This window comes from Oryzias latipes, chromosome 22 (genome assembly GCF_053564925.1).
Source record: "Oryzias latipes strain Hd-rR chromosome 22, Olatipes_Hd-rR_3.1".
Lineage (NCBI taxonomy): Eukaryota > Metazoa > Chordata > Actinopteri > Beloniformes > Adrianichthyidae > Oryzias > Oryzias latipes.
In genome coordinates, this window is record NC_136258.1 from 17075848 (window position 1) to 17097252 (window position 21405).

At 39.6% G+C, this 21405-nt stretch overlaps 4 protein-coding genes across 6 annotated transcripts; 3 read left to right on the forward strand and 1 right to left on the reverse strand.

Annotated features, from left to right (window-relative positions):
- Positions 1-3492: 3492 nt before the first annotated feature.
- LOC105356931 (uncharacterized) lies at positions 3493-5985 on the forward strand. Its single transcript, XM_023951973.2, has 6 exons — positions 3493-3729; positions 3984-4085; positions 4759-5019; positions 5105-5268; positions 5343-5470; positions 5693-5985. The coding sequence occupies exons 1-6, from the start codon at positions 3606-3608 to the stop codon at positions 5853-5855; spliced, it is 942 nt and encodes a 313-aa protein (XP_023807741.1). The 5' UTR covers positions 3493-3605; the 3' UTR covers positions 5856-5985.
- A 3285-nt stretch (positions 5986-9270) lies between these two features.
- On the forward strand, positions 9271-11922 carry LOC101164361 (hepatic lectin). Its single transcript, XM_004082324.5, has 6 exons — positions 9271-9453; positions 9647-9754; positions 10520-10777; positions 10891-11054; positions 11269-11405; positions 11511-11922. Exons 1-6 carry the CDS (start codon positions 9375-9377, stop codon positions 11668-11670), a joined length of 906 nt encoding a protein of 301 aa, XP_004082372.1. The 5' UTR covers positions 9271-9374; the 3' UTR covers positions 11671-11922.
- Positions 11923-11931: 9 nt separating this feature from the next.
- On the forward strand, positions 11932-16517 carry LOC101164113 (uncharacterized). Its single transcript, XM_004082323.2, has 6 exons — positions 11932-12242; positions 12382-12498; positions 15351-15599; positions 15688-15851; positions 16006-16142; positions 16231-16517. Exons 1-6 carry the CDS (start codon positions 12038-12040, stop codon positions 16379-16381), a joined length of 1023 nt encoding a protein of 340 aa, XP_004082371.1. The 5' UTR covers positions 11932-12037; the 3' UTR covers positions 16382-16517.
- On the reverse strand, positions 16518-21354 carry ttc8 (tetratricopeptide repeat domain 8). 3 transcript variants are annotated; one of them, XM_020713777.2, is made up of 15 exons: positions 21125-21348; positions 20802-20825; positions 20525-20645; positions 20369-20432; positions 20121-20280; positions 19886-19975; positions 19756-19800; positions 19592-19677; positions 19420-19507; positions 18823-18933; positions 18606-18745; positions 18337-18511; positions 18090-18212; positions 17440-17523; positions 16518-17359 (listed from the first exon to the last, which is right to left on the reverse strand). In XM_020713777.2, the coding sequence occupies exons 1-15, from the start codon at positions 21236-21238 to the stop codon at positions 17243-17245; spliced, it is 1542 nt and encodes a 513-aa protein (XP_020569436.1). In that variant the 5' UTR covers positions 21239-21348; the 3' UTR covers positions 16518-17242. The 3 variants fall into 3 exon arrangements, with proteins under 3 accessions (XP_020569436.1, XP_004082369.1, XP_078797115.1); XM_004082321.2 differs by lacking the exon at positions 20802-20825 and having other exon boundaries at positions 21125-21354; XM_078940989.1 differs by lacking the exon at positions 20802-20825 and having other exon boundaries at positions 21283-21335.
- Positions 21355-21405: the final 51 nt, after the last annotated feature.

Consider the following 21405-nt stretch of genomic DNA (forward strand, 5'->3'; position numbering starts at 1 on the left):
TTACTTAACATTCTTTAACCACAATATTTATCATTATTTAACAGTCTTTACTCTGAACAAAGTTTGAAAATAGTATTTAATATTAATTAATAGAATTAGACATGAAAAAGAATTAATTGCAACAAAAATAGAAATTAACACTGAATCTGTTGTACAAAATGAAAATTTAAAGTAAAAATGACACATAATCCCGAAGACCTGATTTTACATGAAGTAATGTGTGTGTGTGTGTCAAAAAATTAATCTTTCATAGAATATAGATACAAGACCAACTGTTCAATTTATTTCAAGTATTTATTTGTTATTTTTACATAAATTGGAATTCCAGCTTATAAAACCCACAAAAACAGGATTTCAAAAATTTGAATACTGTGGAGAAATCGTCCCAAATTGTGCTGGGCATGAATACTTTAAACTGAGTTTCACCAACTAATCATTTTCTAAACTCAAAGTAGCTGCACAGGTTTCTCAGATGTCCATAAACTGGTTCGGTTGGGTTCATTTTTTTCAGTCCACTTCACTGTGGGGAAGCGACAACTAGCCAGAAGACCACCATTTATACCCTCTATGGGTAAGCCACAAAGGTTCACAGCTAAGGAGTCTAGCTTTTTACACAGTGCTGTGTCCAAGCAATGGATCAATGGAAAATATAATGGAAAGGCAAAACGTTGCTTGAGAATATGCAAAAAAAGTTAAAAAACCTGTCAGACATCCAGAAAGAGTGGAGGAACAGCTTCAAAAACCACCACATTCAGACGCATTGATAAGCTGCAACTGGGATGGTGCAGGGGTACAGCGGTCGACTTCTGAATGGAAGATTACAGGTTGGCAGATTCTCCACAGTAACTCAAGCTTTGGGCTGCAATGTCCAGCTCTGCTGTTGGTAAACTCTGCTTTCTTCCATCCAAAATCACTGTAGCTGTCAAGCAAAATATTTTAGGGAACTTGATCCCTTCCCCTGAGGATCTGGACGGAGATAAAGATTCCATCTTCCAGCAGGACCCGGCCCCTGTCTGTACTATTACAGTGTTAAAGATAGACATAAGATTTTGAAAAAACTTTATTTTGATTGATTTGATGTTATCATAATTTCTGTCTATATCTTTTAGCAAAAACTGAGATGTAAATGTGGATTACTCCACAGTATTCTAATTTTCTGAAATCCCATTTTCACAGGTTTAATGAGCTGAAACCCCAATATATGTAAATGAAAAACAAATAAATACTATAAAGGAATAAAAGAGTGGGACCTGTTATGATCATGATCTAAAAGTATATATATTTTTGTAGCTATTAATACTTTTTTCTATTTACCCAATCTTTTTTTTTATTTTATTTTTAACTGTAAATTGGGTGACACTGTTCAACTATCTGCTCATCGTCTCAGTAATTTTATTCAGTAGTTTAGAAATATTTAAGGAAATTCTTTTTTTTTTTTTTTTTTTTTAACTTGTCCTGTCCAACAGCTAGGCAAACAGATGAGAGCTGAGGGCCTCTTGTGTTGGACATATTTTATTTTAATAAGAGGGGTTATTCATCTTCAGACAAACCAAAGGTATGTCTGAATAAACCCCTTTTGTAATTGAGGCCAAACTTTATTAATTTCAATCATGTTTGAAAATCTTTGGTGCCGGACCGGACGGAAAAGGAAAGAGGGGAAGAAGAGAGAGGGACGCTAGAGAGAGGGGGGGGCAGGAGGGCGATAATAGGAGGGGAAGGGGGGTAAGACCATGAAGCAGCATAGAGCAGACAGGCTTACTGGCTGTTTATCGCCACGGTACGGTTCAAATGTAGTACAAAAAGGGCGGGGCCTGTTCACACACACTCAAATATTATCAACACACCTGCTAGCCGCAAAAATGTCCACATGTCAACATGCACACAAAACAGATAGTGTTCACGAACGCACACCTATGCCTCCAAACCAACCAGTGCGAAATCTTTCATTCATTCAATCATGCAAACTATTAGTGCAAAGGTGAGCTAACACCTGTGCTCAGGTGAGTGTTTATGTTCCTCTAAAATGGATGGTGGAACGTGAAAAGAAGGAGGAGGAGCGCCCAGCCACCCCCACACCCACACCCCCGCCGCAGCAGCAGCGGCAGCCGGAATTCCCCCAACGCCACACGGGAACAGGCAGGGAACAACCGCCCCCCGGGCGACCAAGACCGCCACCCAGGCCAGGGCCAGCAGGACCGCCGCGAGGCCCCCAGAGCCAGAGAGCAGGGAGGCGCAGAGGGAAAGAGAGCGCCGCCCCAGCCCAGCCAGGAAAGCAGCCCCCCGCCGCGCCGGAAGAGCCCAACGCAGGGCCCCACCGGAGAGGGACGCCCACAGCCCCAGACGAGCACCCCACCACCACCCAGGAGTTCCGGGCATCCCCCCGCCCCGACCCCAGGTACGAGCCAGGACCCCCCAAGGGAGACCCGCTCCGCACTCCAGGCAGCCACCCACCCGGCCCACGGTTGGTCCAGGTAGGAGCAAGGCAGGGGCCCGCCGCCCCCGCCCAGGATGGGGGAACCCCGGGGAAAAAAGGGCGGCCCACAAGGGATGTTATAAATATGGCCCGACCAGGCTCGGCCATGTTGGAAGTTTGGCGGGGCCCAGCGCCCAGGGGCAAGGACCAGGACCCACCCCCCAGGGACACGAACACCCCCGGCTCAGGTGTAATATGAACCCCCCCACCGTGCGGAGAGAGCACCCAAGGGACACGGCCGCCATCGCCAAGGGGCCCGCACCCCCCACCAGGGAAGGGGTAGGGGACAGATGGACCCAGGTCCCACCTTCCTTGTAAAATGTGTGTGCGTGTATGGGTGTTTGAGAGGGTGTTTGTGTGCATGTGTGTGTGTTTATGTTTGAATGTATATATTGAAGGGGGAGGGGTGTGTGTACTAAGGGGGGTGCAGTTAAAATTTAAATTAAATTTAAGGAAATTCTTAACCGAACTTATAGCTAATGATAAGGAGGGTTTAATTTTGATTATTCATTCTAAAAAATATCAACTTTAATTGCAAAAATCTCCAGTTTATTCTTTAGGGGATAATGCTAAATAAAAACAATAAAAAAGAGCAATAACCTGTTTTCTTTCCAATGTAACTGTCCAGTCTCTGTGAAGAAATGATACATCTTTTTATCTGGAAGTCTGGCCGTTGGTTCACGTGAGGGAATGGCACATAGTTCTTGGAAGAGAATAATTTCATTAGTCACCAGAAACTGGGGAAATTTGACATTCCATTGGAGTTCAATTAGGATATTTTCTTCATTCAAATGAAAGCGTACAATTTGGCTAAATCTTGGATTTTAGTATACAAATGAGCACATACTTAAACTGTTTATAATGGGATTTGATCCTTCATATTTTGTCTGATATTGCACACAGTGTCGTGGAAAACCGTCTGCAATCACATGTCATTTACATCCTGTAAGAAAGCAACTTGAGGAAGATGTATTTTTACACAGGAAATCTGTCTGAAAGGAGGGATTTCACTTCTTTTTTCCTGTGAAAAGTCAGCTTCACCACAAACGAATCAACGCCCCACCAAAAGCTGAGTTAGCTTGTGAGGGGAAACCTCGATAAACGTTTGCTCACACACGACTACTTGGCAAAAATGGAGGGTAAAGAGCCTCGTGAGCCCAACTTTAAAGATGGATTTGAGAGGCTTGTTTGTCAAGAAGACTTGGAAGATGAAGAACATCAAAATTACCACCAGGCCAATAGAATAAATCTACAAGGTGAGGGTTTGTTAAATTTACTTCTGATTTTCCAATCATTTATTCATATTTGAGAAACAGTATTAAAATGTTCCAACAGAAAAGTGAGGGGGAGCCGAAAATTATGCATTTATGTCTGAATCTAAACTAGGTTTTCATGTAAAGATTGTTCTAAAGAACAATAGGAAAAGAATAACAGTAAGGACATCATTAAAAGTCTATCAGTGTAAGCTGATAAACCTTGATCCAGGTGTTTGCATTGAATGCTCCTCCAGTGCTCACCTTCAGCATGGGGAGATGCAGGACACTGGCCTCTGTGAGCATGATGGTTCTGGCTGCCGCTCTGCTGATAGCTGACATCGCCCTGGCTGACCAGTGTGAGTGAAAATTCAAATTATCACCCAACAAATAGTCACTATAATTCTCATACTTTTAGATCATTCTTGGAACCGCTTTCATGTCCAAAACAAAATGGAAATATTCCACTCATTGGCCTTATCTTCAAAAACATGTAGGCCTGAATTGTCTCAGCTTTTGTGACTTTATTCGGATTTAAATAGTTTAGATAAAAAGTTAATTATAGTGTATTTATTTCTGTTTTTTTTGTAAAGATTTTGGGGTATCAGGCAGAAACAGCAAATATTGGGTTGTGGACAGTTTTAAAACTGGTTTAGCTTTCCCACAGTTTATGGCTGCTTCCATTGATTTTGAATTTATAGCCAGTCATGCTCATTATCTAAAATTATGTATATATTTTTGTAGCTGTTAATAATTTTTTTTACCCAGTCTTTTTTTTATAATTTATAACTGTAAATTGGTGACACTGTTAAAATATATGCTTATAATCTCAGTAATTTTATTTACAAATTTAGAAATATTTCAGAAAATTATATAAGTTTTAGGTAATTATAAGGATGGTTCAATTTTGATCATTCTTTTAAAACAAAAATAAACTTTAATAGCAAAAATGTCCAGCTTATTCTGTAGGGGATAATGCTAAATAAAAACAATAACAAATATATATAACTTGTTTTCTTTCTAATTTTCCAGACAAAAAACGTACAGATGCTCATCTTACATCTGCTGATGTCGAGCGTATTGGTGAAGAGGTGGCCAAACTTCAGGGGGCTTACCACACTGCCGTGGAGTCAATGAAGGGTGCACAAAAGCAGCTTAACATCGAGAGGGACTCTCAGACAGAAACCATCTTTGAGTTAGATCACCAGAAAAAAAGAAGCAAAGACTACCAAGTTCAGATTGGTCAACTTCAATGGGAAGTTTCAACAATGAGGTCCCACTTACCAATAATTAGTAAGAAAAATGCTACTCTTTAAAATGAATGGGTTATTTTCTTTGATTTTAAAGATTTTGATAGTTTTGTTGTTTTTTGCAATAGGTGATGGCTGCAAATATTGCCCTGAAGGGTGGCTCTTCTTGAACTCCTATTGTTACTTTTATCCCTTTTCGGCCCGTTTTGGACTCAAAACGTGGCAACAAGCTAGAGAGTTCTGTCAAATGTATGGAGGAGATCTTCTAGTGATAGACAGCAAAGACAAAGAGGTTGGTAAATATCACTTTTCATGCAGGATGAAAAACGTTTTCCAGAATTATTTGGTTTACATCCCATTCCATAGAACTCAACTGTGAGGTTTTTGATGAAAAACAAAAACCCATCAAGTTCAAGTGATCAACCTTTCTGGTTTGGACTGAGAGGCTTGGAGGGGACTTGGAAGTGGTTGAATGGAGCAGTCCTGACTGAAGGGTAAGACATTTATGTCAAACACTTTCATAAGCAGAACATTTCCATACTTTTTTATTGAGGAAGTTACACCATGTGGTAAAAAAAACAAAACATGCCAGTGTATTTAGAAAAGTATTTACTTGTTCTGAACAAGCTGATGATCATTTGTTTTTAAGATAATCTTAGTCTGATCTTCTTGTAGCATGTGTTTTAAATAACTCCATGTAACATTAACATTAACAGATTCTGGATGCAAGGACAACCAAATAACCAAAATAATAACGAAGACTGTGCTGCAGTTACGGCCAAGACAAACATCTTCCAGGCTTGGAACGTCGCCAACTGTGATTCACGACGTAAATGGATTTGTGAAAAAGTATCATCCACTCAGACTGAACCTCTTTAAACGAGAAATGATCACAAACCTTTCTTAAAATCAGTGTTTTTGTAATCAAATACGGAAAAAAGTACAGCAGTACATAAAAACAAAGAAGGGATATTTTTCAAAAGTCTGCTGAACATCCATTACATAGTGCCTAGATCAGGGGTCGGGAACCTATGGCTCGCGAGCCATATATGGCTCTTTTGATGGTCACATGTGGCTCGCAGACAAATCTTTAATTATACTTTTTTTCATTAGACCAGTCCTTCTCGGGCGCGATGCGATGCCAGAAGCGCGCAGTAGTAGCGGTGCTTGGAGAGAAAACTATCAGTTTACTATCATCTATTATTTCACAGAGTTTGTACCAGCCGGAAACCTGTGAATTGCCGTGCCTAAGACTGCGCGCTCCCGTCTCTGAGAAAGAGCGCGCAGTTGCGGGGACGGGATGTGTGAGGGAGAAAGCAGAGGGTGGTGGGGGGGGGGGGGGGGGGGGGGTTGTGACTGAGGGGTTGTGGGGACAGGCAGCAGGTGAATCGCGCAGGGATTGTAATAACGTAAAACCCGCTGCCCGTCACTCACTGCAGCGTGGGTGTGTGTGTTTGGCACCGCGTCTGCATGTGATCAGTCTTTCTCAAATCTACAGAACATTCAGACCAACCTAAGATCACGTTTAAAGTCTCAACGCCTCATTTATCAGCAACAGCATAACAATATTATTAAAAAGAATCCACAGACTTATTGTACTTTAAAAATGTTGAAATTACATCAAATACAGACATTTGTATATTTAGTTTTAAACATATCGTAGCATACTGACTTGGACTGGGTGGCTGTTGGGTCGCGTTAAAAGTTCTGGAGTTCTTGAACGCATCAAGCAGAGATCTGATTGGCCCTCAGTTCTGTCGCTCAGCCTGTTGTTAGGTAGTTTGGACCAATGGGGTTCAGCTATGGGCCGAATAAGGGAAATGGGAGGGCTGGAGCGGGAGCAGGTGAATATAAAGTTGGGAGAAGCGCTCTCGTCTCAGCGGGAGAGATTCAGGAGTTGCTGAATTAATTGTACGGCGTTTGTTGTGGTCTGCAGTCACCAGAATAAAGAACCTTAAAAGAGGTTAAGTATCAGTGCCTCAGTGTGGGAAAGGGACGCTACATTATTGTATGGCTCTTTTGAAATTACATTTAAAAATATGTGGCGTTTATGGCTCTCTTGGCCAAAAAGGTTCCCGACCCCTGGCCTAGATGAAACCTCAGTGTGAAAAGCTGAACAAAATTCCCAATGAAAGTTCTGCTTGTATTAATGCTAATATTACTACAATGTTGTTTGTATGTTTTATTCTTAAAAGTTGAATTACTATTGCATGCATCCCTTAATTTTGAGGCTGTTTTACAAATTATTGTCTGCAATACAAGTTCAACAAGACTTGTTTAAGGATTTTCGGACAGTTTTGTTTTACACCAGTAAGTCTATACACCTTTTACATACTTGTGTATATTGGATTCACTTCTGTAGCTCCTTTTCACACATTAAATCTGATACAATAAATGAAAATTGTTGTTTCATTTCTTAAACATTTGTAAAAAAAAAAAAAAAAAAAAGATAAGTAGTGAGCTTACAATCAAAATGTATTTCCTTTTTTAAGGAACAAAGTTTGAAGAGCTTATTTTAAGAATCTGATTTAAGGTTTCCCACATTCAGAAAAGGCAGAAGGTCCCCGGGATGTATCAGAAAAAAACCATTTACTTCAAACCCTATGTGGGTTCAGGTTTGGCTTTGGCTCAGCAAATTGACCAACAATTTATGTATGGGGTGGTGAAGGTGCAAATACATTAAACCCCACATTTCCCCAATTGAAAAAAGGTTTTGGTATAATTGCGTACTAAATATACTAAATGCCCACATAAATCCCATTCTCATGATTGGAGAAAAAATGTCTAAGTCTACTTGAGTCCAGGTTGTGGTATGAGAAAAATATGATAGGTGATAGAATGTGGTTTGCTGTAGTTGCTTGTAGTTGTGAATTAAAGATCACCACCTCTGGGAAGGAGGTAGGCCTTTAGAACCATTGAATGTTTTACATGCCTGGTGTTGATTTATTTGCTTTAACTTTTGGGGTTCTGCATGATTGACAGTTTTATAATTTTACCAAGCAACTCAGGGTTCTTGACTAAACCATGTTATGATAATAAATCATAAAGATGAAGTGTGTATAAGTTAAAATGCAGGTAATCAAACTGCCTCCATTCTGCCAGATAAATGCAGTTGCATTTTTCTTTGATTTGGAAAACAATACAGACAGATGATTAAAGACAACTTGATTAAAAAGACAATTGTATTGTTTTTAATGTCTTTATTTGCCAAATATTTTAAAGAACCACAATGAGACCCACAAAATTTTTGATGTTTTTAACATCTTCTTGTGGCTTTTTTTTCATAATGGAGGACATATATGACGAAAATGAAGCTTTAAAGTGTATTTCTAAGTATTTCTTTATGCAAACCAATTTGAATCAGGAGCAGATGAAAAAATGCAGTTGGAAAAAGCTTGTAGGTGTGAAGCTACCATGGAAAGCCACATGCTCCCTGCTCCACATAGACAGCTAGACCCATGTGCGTCTTCATTTTCTTCATCTAAGATTGGCATCTGGCTCAAAACTTGATATTGCTCGCCAGTTCTGTTGAACCGGAAATGTTAGGTTGAGGGGCTGTAAGCTAGCAGGAAAGAGTGTAAACAGATGGATGTTGGAAAGTAGGAGCGGACTTACACGCCAACAGTCCCTGCCATGATGTTTGGCTCAAATTGCTACTCTTTTACTTTTTCGGACCGTTTTGTACGCAAACATGGCAAAGAGCCAGAGTTCTGTCAAATGTAAGGTAGAGATCTTTTAGTGATAAACAGCAAATACATTCAACGTAGAAGCAAATTTCTAAAAACTAACAACGCATGCAGAAACGACAGATCTACCGGTATTCATTTATTTTTGCTAAAAATGGCACAAGTTTAATCAAAAGACCACGGGGAATCATTTTACAATTGATCACAAAATGATTACAGTGGGACTTTTAGTTATTTTTGTTCTACGAGCCCTTTCTGTCACAATTTATTTTTATTTATATTAATTTTTAACAGAGCACAGAAAATAGAAGGCCTTTGCAAGTTGAAATCAAACAATACTCCATAGCCAGTGCTTTAAAGTCAAATATCCCAACCTCAACCTTGTTTTCTGGCAAAGTCCCTCATATGAGGGACTTTGGACTCGAGTTGCCTGCACCTTTTAAAAATACAATGTCTTTCTCTCTCTTTCTTCAAATGAATTGTCTATTAACCCCTTGATCTGCAAATTTGAGTAATTTATTTTTAACGTTGTTATCGTCTTGTTGTAGTGTCTTTGTTTATTTTCAGATGATTTTTAAAATTATATGTAACAACATTATTTTCACACACGTACACACACACACCCTTATCAGTTGCTTTAGCAGCAGAAGAAAACCAGTCAATATCCTCTGCTCGCAAAACTGTAACAGAGAATTCATTAGCTGACAAAGCGATGTCACTCGGAAGAAAGATTTACAAAGGACCCCGCAGCGATGACGATCAGCTGTCTGACCGTCAAACATCTGAAGAAGGTACACTTCACTGCTGTTTCTTTTTAGTATCTCTTTTTCCTCGTTTCCTTTGCTTTATGAGTTTGAACTTGTTTAGCATGGCCTCATGCAAGCAAATGGTTACCAGGTTTGCACTCATTGAGAATCACCAGTTTAACATGTGGATACCTCCAACATATGGAGGGAAAACCAACACTAAAGCTACGTTTTTTAGGCCTGTTTTCAGAGAGAGATGGATTTTCAAAATACCAACGCCTTATACTGGGTTTGGGCCTAACCTGTGGTCTTATGCTGATATCTGCTGCTGTGTTGGGGATTTGCTGTAAGTAAGACTAACTTATTGGGGATATTGTGATAGAGCAGGGGTCTGCAACCTGAGGTTCTGGAGCCACATGCGATCCCTCCACTCTGAGTAATTTGGCTTTGAAGAAAATTGCTAACCGTTTCAACAAAAAAGGGTTTTGTAGCTTATTTATTTTAGTTAATAAAGTTTAGGCATTATAATATTAACATGACAAACAACTGGGAAAAATATTGGTAAGCGTGGTTTATTATTAGAATAAACTTAAAGCAAATATAGATTTAAAAAAAGTAAATTGGATTTCATACCAGTGTTGAGAAAAAGGATGATGATGCACCAAAGTCATAGTGATTTAAAATGTCATGTTTGCTTTGCCTTTCTTGCATTTTTAATTCAAGTTAATCTGCTGCAGCAGGAGGAAACTTTTGACACAGAGTGTTTACTTTTTTTGAAGGAAACTTGTTTGTGCAGCTGTCAAAAGTTTAAATTGGTATCCAAAGAAAATTATAATAATCCAATTATTGTAAATATTGAAAAGGAACATGTTATAAATATACAAATGGCCTAATGATTACCAAAAATATTAATAAAGTGTATTTTTCTAAATAACGACTTTGAGGTTCTTGCTAGGTTTTGGTCATTAAGAAACTGGATCAAATGGCAATTTTAGCATTGAAGGTTGCAGACTACTGTACTAGAGGATATTAACTACAAAATTAACTCTATACAATTAAAGAGGCTAACTCTACAAATAATTGCAATCCTATATATTTTTATCTCACTTAGGTGCCAAAGCCAAAGACTTTGACATGTCTGACTTAGCAGCATCCCCTCTTTTTGCCGAGCTGAACTTCTACCGCAACCAAAGTCACATCATCAAAGCCAAAGTGGAGGCTCAGGCATCACTGATAAAAGAACGTGCCAGTCATCTGCAAATCAAACAGGAAGTGAACCTGAAGAGGGCTTTTGTTGACAAGCTTCAAGGAAAGATAGAGACTCTAAAGCAGGATGTAAAAATTCTCCAGTCAAACAAAACAACTTTAGGTATGATGACCTCTAGTTTGTTTTGTTTGGTGGTGAATAATTTGATCCAGAATTTTAACGTTACAGAAATATATTCAAGAGGTGTAACTTTATTGAATTATCTTGTTTTACAGAGAAAAACTGCGGCTGGTGCTTGCCTAAATGGATTTTTCATAAAAGATCTTGCTATTATTTTTCTGATGAGGACGTTTCGTCAAGAAAGAACTGGACTGACAGCAGAGACTACTGCATCAGCAAGGGTGGTGACCTGCTGGTGATTAATAATTTGGAGGAGCAGGTGGGTAAAAAGGAGGGAGAATGGTTTTGATTTGATCAATTAGAACTCCTGGTGCTTTTTAAAATGTCTCAAGTAAAGACGGTATTTTTGTCATATCAGCTCATCAATATAACTGTTAAGTGCTTATGGCAAAAACGGTAAAAAAAATAAAACTAAAAATTAAATTAAAAGGCTTTTCAAAATCAAAACCTTTAATATTTTTCATTTCCCACAGGTGCTCATAAGAACTCATTTGTCACGGGGGAGCAGCAGTCATGTGTGGTGGATGAACGGGTTCTGGATTGGTCTCACCGATGTGGCAACTCAGGGAGTGTGGGTGTGGGTTAACAATGTCACAGAAACCTCCACAGTGTAAGCTTCTCACAAACAAATAGCAATTTTACTTCAATTAAAGACTTTGTGACCCCGTAAGAGTGCAAACAGAGATCATCTTTGTGTGTTTACATTTCATTAAAGGTACTGGAGAATGGGACAACCCAGCCGTTCTGGACCTCAGACTGGAAACTGCGTTGCTTTTCTGGGTGAAACCATAAGTACCTGGTACAATGCAGACTGCAGTCAGCATCGGCTGAACTGGATCTGTGAGAAGGAAGCAAGGAAAACTGATGCAGTCTAATATTACCACCAAACATTTGTGACATTTAACAACATTGTGTTTAATGTGAGATTCATAAAAGTACAATTTTCTTTAAAATTGTCTGTCAAATGTATACATTTCTTGATAAAGTCTTTTTTTATTTTAGGAAAATATATTTTTAAGACAGCGTTCCTATTTTAAGTAAAGAAAAAAAGGATTGTTCAATGTGAAGACTTTGAAGTGGATGATTGAATACTAAACCGAATAAAAAGTGTTTTTTTTTAAAACAAATTCCATGACTGCTGAATAATTACTAAATTGTCTCGGTTTAAAAATCAAAACTTCTCTCAAAGCCGCTTGAAATCCCTGTAAATTTTTAACAAATCGATTGAGTTTTCTGTTTGCCATGTTCTGCACACGTGCAAACAAGCAAGGGAGCAATGTCCCAGCAAACTCCTTCTTCTGGGCAGTCTCTTTGCACAGTTCCATTTTTCCCCAGCCAAAGATGGAGCCCAGAGAAAATGCTTTCAGTACATACAACAAACTAGTTTCTCAGGAGGAAATCATAGAGGAGGAACCTCCTCTCTACTTAAGCCAAGAGAAGCAACAAGGTAAGAAAACAACTTTGAGAAAATACACTCAGATTTAAAAAATAACAACACTGAAAGGAAAATAGAACATCGTACATTACATGTATCTGTTTGTGCGCTGCTGGAATCCTTGTTATTGATTCACCTCCGTCCTATGTAGTGTCCTTGACCACGGTGAGATCCGACTCTTCCTTGAATCCATACAAACTGCTTGTGCTGGGCCTTGTGGTGCTGGCTGTAATTCTACTGGCTGTTGACATTGGACTGGGAATCTATTGTAAGTATTTTTTTTTTTGGTATTATGTTATTGTAATTTTTCCACAGATAACTCATTCTAATAGAGCCACAGTAACATAAAATAGTTTAAGATTTGTACAAAATAGCAAGACAGTGTTTCTACGGTGGTCCTAAATTTCAAATCACACCAACAAATCACACAATGCAAAAACATTTAAAAGAAATCAAAATTAAATGTTATAAAAAGAAACACAACAAAACAGCAAAAGGTAAGAACTGTGGGGCATTGCTGATTGCATTGGATGGTGATGTTTGATTTTTGGCATTCTTCAAATGCGTCTTCAGTGTGCGCATGTAGTTTCATGATTAGTACGGAGCGTATCCTGTAATCACTTCATGTCAAATAACTTTTGGTTGAAATGATGGAAAACCATTTTCCAATCAGCAACATCACTTAGTACCTTCCTTTTCCTGTTTCCATAAAAAATAAACAACAATCAGGAAATATGAGTAATTTTCATAAATCGAAATTTTCAATAATAACAACAACAATAAGAAACCAGAAAAGAGATGTGGGGAAAGGGATGTGTTCCCATTGGCCCTATAGTCTAGCTCAGTTATAACATTCTCTGTGGTGAAATGTAAGGATCAGGATGTGACTACAATTTGAAAGCATTTTATTTAAATTTCTTAACAAGTTATCAACATTTTTATCTTCAAAACACAATGGATTCATGAATGATCGTTGGAAAATACTCATATCAATTAGATTTTAACTTTGTGAAATCGATGAGATCATATAGCCATTCAAAAAAAAAATAGTGGGCACGGTGTACGAATTACTTTTAAAATCCAGGGCACTACATAGTCCAGCACTATAAAGTTTTTTTATTAGTTAGGGATTTAAGGTGGGAATTCGGAAACAGCTAAACTTCTTTTGGCTTTGAGTTTTAAAGTGTTCTAATAATAATAATAATAATCCATTTTATTTAAAGCGCCTTTCACAAAACCCACACGTTACAAAACAAAGGTTAATATTAAACATTAAAAGCACAATAAAAATAAAAAGTGAATCAGGATGGGAAGGCAGAAATAAACAGATGAGTTTGGAGTTTAGATTTGAAAGTTGGTAGAGAGTCTATGCTACGGAGATCAGGAGGGAAGGAATTCCAGAGTTTGGGAGCCGAGCAGCTGAAGGCTCGGCTTCCCATAGTGACGAGTCGGGCCGGAACAGAGAGCTGAAAAGAGGAGGAGGAGCGAAGAGAACGAGAGGGGGTTTTGATATGGATGAGGTCGGAGAGATTAGGAGGAGCCAGGTTATGGAGGGCCATAAACGTGAACAGCAGGAGTTTGAATTTGATTCTGGAGGTTATGGGAAGCCAGTGCAGCTGGAGGAGAACTGGGGTGGTATGACTGATGGAGGGGGTTCTGGAGATGATGCTGGCAGCTGAGTTCTGGACCAGTTGGAGCTTATTTAGGGTTTTTTGAGGGAGACCAAAGAGAGAATTACAATAATCCAAACGAAAAGTGACCAAACTGTGAACCAGGACAGAAGCAATGCAAAGGTCCCCTAATTGTCTCATCAGACGAATCAGTCTTATGTGGATCGTTGTGTCACAAGAACAGGCAGACAGCTGGATCCAATAGCAGCAGGTTTATTAACTCAGCTAAATCTCCACAAAGCTAAATCAGTATCGGGCAGGCAGGGGTCGATAATACGCATGGGAGTATCAAAGGAGAAACAGGGGTAGTCAGGATCCAGGTGAGATTTGGGGCAGGCAGCAGGCAAACAGAGTCAGCCACTGGGTCAGGAAACAGAAGATCAGGTCCAGATACAATGCTCTGTAAAGAATGCAGAGTGGCACAAACAATACTTCACATTGAGTGAGTCCTAAGTGCAGTGCTTAAGTAGACTGTGATTGATTGAGTGAACGAGAGTCAGGTGTGTGGCATCCAGGAAGTGCACACTGGGGTTGCTGGGAGATTAAATGTTTTTAATGCTCTGGAGACTTCTCCTGCTGGTAACCAGAAGGGGAGACCGAGCTCCGACGTCTGACACATTGTTGCAGGTTTCCCCTTTTTTCCAGGACTTTTCTTTGCTTCTCATTGTGATTCTCTTATTGATTCTCTTGCTCATTATTTTCTTTGACCAGTTTGTTTTAAGTTTCACCTTCTGAAACCTCATATTCTATTCTGCTTCAGCTGTCATCTTGGCAGATGTATCAGTAAGTATTGCTGTTTTTTCTTCCATTCCATTGTCCCACAGCGGTGAAGCTAAGTTTAACCCGGTCTGGGGGTCTTCAGCAGAGCTTGTGGCCCTTTAAGTGGGAGGTGGGCAGGAGAAGCAGAAACTTGGTTGCTGGATGGAGCAGAAGCTTGGTCAGTAATAGAGCAGAAGTTTGGATGGTAACTGGGGCACAAGCGTGCTCAGTATCTGAGGTTGTGGTTTAAAAAGCTGGATTTCGGTGAACTGTCAGTTGTTGCAAAACCACAGCCTTCAATTAATGTATGGATGGATTTTATAGTCAAATTCTACAGCACTGGAATCCAACTTCTTTAGTCGGGCTGCAGCTGGAAATGCTGTCTTTACAACGCAGGGTATGACCAACATGTGTTGTCATAATCTTTTGAACTTTGTTAGATAAGAATGGGCTTATGCTGCATTTAAAATCGTTTTATATTTATGCACTTCATTTTCAAAATGCCCCCAGAATTATCCTGCTAGAAGTTTATAATAAATGAGTTCTATTATTGTACAATTTTAGTACCACCTAGACTGATACATCACTGCTTCCATTACAATTGTTTTTGACAGTATTAGATAATAGGAGATGACGATCTTTTTTGAAAATGCGATATATTTGGCTTCTTTGTCCCACTCACTGCAAACAGACTACAAACTGTCGGAAGGTAAAATTGGGAGGGATATCAGCATCGAATTCGCCAAACTCCAAGGATCCTACAACGATGCGATTCAAAGCAGAGATGCTGCTGAGGAACAGCTGGAAAAAGAGATCAAAGACCAAAGACTCACTAAATGGGAGCTCGATCACCTGGTCCGAAGAAGCAAAGACTACGAAAGGCAGACAGAGAAGCTCCAGCTGGAAATTGCAGCACTAAGATCCCACTTACCAATGATAAGTGAGAAGAGTCTTTTAAAAATATTACATGAGATTTTACAATGGTGCACATTAAAAAAAAAGTATGTTCCTCTGCTCCCTGGCTTTAGGGGAAGGCTGCAGACACTGTTTACCAGGTTGGACCTTCATGAATTCTCTGTGTTATCACTTCCCTTTCTCCGACTCATATTCATCCAAAACCTGGCTGGATGCGAGAGCTTTCTGCAAGAGGATTGGAGGCGACTTAGCAGTTATTGACAGCAGAGAGAAACATGTAAGACTAAATCTTAAGAAAGTACATTATATTTTTTTTATAAAGCTATGCATGTGCAGTGATTTGATTTTTAGGAAGCTCCTGTAATCTATTTTTCTCAAAGATTATGCCATTTATTCATCTGTGCATGTTTGTTTGTTTTCTTTTCTGTCAGCTGGCCATAATGAATTTGATAAACAACTACCAAGACCCCTCGAGACCAATACAGCAAAGTGGCTTCTGGATTGCCCTGAGAGATGGGGATGAGGAAGGGATGTGGAGATGGGTGGGTGGGACAAGACTAAGTGAAGGGTAAGATACTTCTAAAACAAGACAGAATTTATTCCGTTAAAGCCGCTTTGTTGAAAATAACCTTGTTTGCTGTCAAATTTTAAATCAGATATTGGAATGATGGGGAGCCAAACAACCTTAACAATGAAGACTGCGCGGCTGTTTATCCCAGAAACAACCCCTTTAAGGCGTGGAACGATGTATCCTGCACTTATCACCTGAAGTGGATTTGTGAAATGTTACCAAATTTCCAGTTTTGATCAAAACTTTCTTTGAAAAAGAGAAAAATCTTGTTTTTTCTAGAGAAGAGCTTCCCCTTTAGACCGTCTCTGAAAAATGTTTGTTCATGCAATAAACTCACAAATATATCAAAAATAAAATTAGCCTAAAAGCAAATCTATTTGGATTGTTTTATTGCAGCATTTAGTTAACACGATGTACATATGTTCTAGCTTTACAACTCTATACACTAGATTGCACATTATGCAAGAGCTGCCTAATTTTTACATTTGTTCCTGCATAAAATATTTAACCTATGCATCCATCCATCCATCTTCTATTACCGCTTTATCCTGTGCAGGGTCAAGGGGTTGCTGGAGCCAATCCCAGCTACTTTTAGGGCAAAGATGAGACGCACTCAAGGCAGGTCCCCAGTCACACACTCACATAACTAAAGGAGAATTTAAAGTCACCAATCAATCTTTGAACCATGTTTTTGGGCTGTGGGGGGAGGCTGGGGTGTTCAGGGAGATCCCATGCCTGCATGGGAAGAACAGGAAGACTCTACACAGAAGGGACCTAGACGGGTTTTTAACCAGGGCCCTTACGTTGTGTGGCAACGGGGCTAGTCAGCACACCACCATGCTGCCCAATAATTAACCTATTTGAAATTAAAATAACTGAAACTTATTTTTTATGACAATTCTGCACAGAATTCAACAGCAACATGGAGATGATGTGGTCTAAAAGATCTGGATTAAACTTTGACACGTGAATACAGCAAACTAATAAACTGTTTGGATCATTGATTATAAACACAAAGAAAAACTTCATGTTAACTAGTTATTTTGTACCAGCACAGTTTTCTCTTTGAATTTGACTTCCTGAAACGTGTCAGACATTCATAGCACAGCAAAGTGCTGCCGAAGCTGCTTGAGAAGCTTCTGTGTGTCAACGTGCTCAGGGAAAGCATCTTCAGACTTCTGGGCTGCCGTGTAGCTGCTCTGAAGGTCTCCGATCTAGACAGAGATGAAAACAGCATTTTGACACACATTTACCCGTACTTTTCCATGTGTGGGTTAGGAAGAAAAAGTCATACCTTTTCAGAGAGAATGGAAAAATTGAAATGTGGTTCATACATGTGAGGAGCAAGAGATGCAGCAGTTTGCAGGAAAGCTTTCGCCTGGAACAGACATTAAAACACATTAGTTTTTCAAAAAATAAAAACTTAATTTGTTCTAAAATAGTCTAGAAAGCACTGTATTCATTTATGAGGCACCATAGGAGGTCAATGTACAAAAAAGTAAAAAAAGAAATATACATTATTGTATTTTTTTATTGAAAGAGATAGCCTAAGCAAACCAAAATCCCAGACATTTTAAAGAATTTTAGGATTTACATGCAACATTGAGGCTGTTTTTGGTTATTGTAGATTTCTTTCTTTTTATAGAAAACCTGAAAATGTAATCACAGCAAAATGTAAAGATTGAGGGCACTTTGCAGCTTTTTACGAGCATTCTGTTTTCATATTTTCAGACCACTTAAAAGTCCTAAATGAAGTAGTTCCTCAAATGACCACTGGAGGCTTGTGTCAGATGGAAGCAAATTCCCCACCGATGCTCACAGAAGTTTTATGAACAGCCTGGTTGCAAACACTTTGCAACTTCAGGCTTTGTATACAGTATGCAGTTTAGTTGCACAGTTATTTTCACTCATTTTTTAAAAGTTTGGCGGATATAATTGCCTCACCTGTTCAATGTGACCTTTGCGCAGCTCCAGCACAGCCAGATTGTTGTAGGCCTCTGCATGGTCGTTATTCAATGCCAGAGCCAGTTTGAAACACTGATATGCCAGTGTCAAGTCCCCTATTCCCTAAAACACACAAAACGCATACTTTTGTAATACCAACTTGTGAGATCATCATCTTGTCTGCTTATTTACCTGAAATGCTTAAAAAAGATAAATTATGAATTATCTTCTTCACATGTTCACTCACCACAGCCACATGTCCAATGTTGTACCAGACCTCTGCTTGCTCTTCATCGCTACAAACCAGTCCCAGAGCCCTCTCAAATGAGGACAGCGCCATATCGTACTGCTGGGCGTAGAAACAGCACAGGCCCAAGTTGTTGTACAGCTGGCAATTATACACTCCCATCTGGAGCAGCCGTCTAGCAAGAGAAGATGCACATGGAACTGTTCATCAACTCTCATGTTATGACCTGGATTAGGGCTAGATTTACTGAAGAATAAACCCTGTCTGACCTGTAGAACCGTAGGGCGATCTCTGGCTGGTCAGTGTAGAAGTGATTGCTGCCGATACAAGCTATAGCCTCTACGTGGGTGTTGTCCTGTTTCAGGACGTCCTTGTAGTACTCTGTCGCTGAGGAGATGTTGTTCAACTCCTTAGAACAAATGAGAGGCTGTTAGTTCTGCCACTCATCTCAGTGAGGCGATCAGAGATTTTACAAAAGTACCGTACCTCATGGATGCGAGCTACTCCGGTTAAAAGGGTGACTTCTCCAGGGAAGTGGTCCAGGCCTTGCTTGAAGAGGTTGAGAGCTGTTACTGGTTGATCCATGCGCTGGTAAACCTAAAAGAAAACACAATCACATTTAAACGTTAAAGGCCTTTAAGAATAATTTTCATCTTCTTGACCGTTTTTCCCTTTCGGGGTCACGGGGTTGCCGGAGCCTATCCCGGCCACTTGGGCGCAGGCAAGGGATGCCCTGGACTGGTCGCCAGTCTGTCGCAGGGTAGAATATCCTCAATCACACGCCCATTCACTCTCACACTCACACCTATGGTCAATTTAGAGTTGCCAATCAACCTATGAAGCATGTTTTTGGACGGTGGGAGGAAACCGGAGATCCCAGAGAAAACCCACGCATGCACGGGGAGAACATGCAAACTCCACACAGAAAGGCCCCCCATTGATGTTGTGTTTTTCATGTCCCCCAGCCGGGACTTGAACCGGGGGCCTTCTTGCTGTGAGGCAAGAGCGCTAACCACTGCGCCACCGTGAGAATAATGTATTTTTAAACTCTGAACCAACTTCCTAGTATATTGCAACTGTTACCTTTGCAAGGTAAAGATATGTGTCCACTACCTCCTGTTGGTTTAGGGCAGATCTGAACTGTTTCTCTGCTTCTCTGTACAAACCAAGCCTGAAAAAAAAGATCCGGTTGGTCCAAATAGACTACTTTAAATGCAGCTTCACTAAAAATCTCTGCCAGTCCACAGTCACTTACCTGTAATAACATTTTCCCAGTTGAACTTTCCACCACCAGTCTTTAAACTGTGCGTGCTCTGTAGCTTGAGCAGCCAAATCCAGAGCCTGCAAAAGAAATCTGGGATAAAAAACACATCCAAAGGAAAGCTAATATTCAGGAAAAGAAGATGAACTATCACTTACATTTTTTACATCATTTTCATGATGAAATATGTATTCAAATAGTGTCTGAGACAAGAAAAGTTGTTTAGTTGACATGTTAAGATAAAAAACTTCATTTATATAATAGTCTTTAAGGAATATTTTTTCTTACTTTTGATAAATTCGGCTTTTGCGAATATTTGGCCAGATTTAGTCTGGACAGGTTTATAAAAGGTCCATCCGGATTGGTTAACATTGAAGCCTGTGGAAAGTGAAAACATGAGTTTGAGAGATTAATTTTAAACAAAAGACGGTATATAACTCAATTGTGCTACTGAATATGCTCATTTTAAGATAAATTTGGATTTGTCTTTTGATCTTTTGTAAAGGAATGAATGAATACTTACCGTTCCCAAGCGAACAAATCTGCCAGAAGAACTGGTGACAGGACGAGCAGTGCTTGCAGTGCGTGGGGTTTTGATTGCCTGCTCCATTGTTCCTGGGCGTCCTGATTGTGTGCTGGGCCTCACAAATCCTGTGATGGGGCGTCCAGACTGTGTCATGGGTCTAAATATCAGGCAGGAAAAAGGCTTGCTTAAGTAAAATAGAATTTATTGGGTTCATCTGTTAGCTCCATTTTTCTTTTGCTCATTACCTAACAGCTGGAGTTGGACCTCCACCCTGACTCGTTCCAGGGAGTCTCAATGATGTTCCAGGCCCTGCAATGAATTTTAGTTTTTGTCACTTGAGTATAAAGGGGAAAAAAAGAAGATGTTTTCTTAACTTCAAGGTTAAAGAAATCCAACCATACTTGCAACTTGTGCAATTGAGTTCTCATCGAGCATCATCTCAGCAATCCCCTCCTGATCAACCTCAATTTCATCAATGTACACCATCTCAGTCAGGGAACACGTTTTCAGGCTCCAGGCAGCCTACGACGAACAATCAGGCAGGGATGAATACACTTGTACAAACATGGGTAAACTTGTTATAGTCTTTACAATCAGAACTAAGGGTGAACAGCGAAAAACACACAAATAAAAAAAGAAAAATAATGAGAATAGCAAGAATAGACAGCAGAGAGTTACCTCTGAGATATGCAATGGTGCTTCCTTAAGAAAGTATGGAATAAGATAACAAAAAAGAATACAGTTGATCATGTGAAAGTAAGAGAAGAAATGGGGGAAAAGAAAGATGTGGCATGCAAAGTCATAGACACAATAATAAAAATAAATGTATTGTAATATTGACAGAAAAAGAAGTAAAAGAAGTGCTAAAGAGCTACTATAAACTGTACACATTCGACAAACTAGATTTTGCAGCAGCTTGCGGAGCTAACAAGCAAGCTCTTCTTAAGTACTAATCGGTAACAAAGCTATTATTTAGGCTAGCGAGGCTAAGGCTAGTGTACCTGATCGTAGGGGTTGTCGTGTAATATTTTTGTGCATATTTCCGAACATTGCTGAAGTTTTCGTCTTCTAAAGTAGCTCCACGCCAAAAACAATGGGTCCATCGTCACCTCCATTTCTGCAACAGGGAGGAAAATATCGTTTAAATCAGTAAGCAAACCTCTTACGAAGATAAGATGACGGCAAAGCCAAAGCTTCCTCTGTTGCTCGGCAACAACAGAAGAAGGCGGTTCTTTATGGTTTCTACTTCCTTTGTTGAATTAATTTTATTTTTTAGATTATT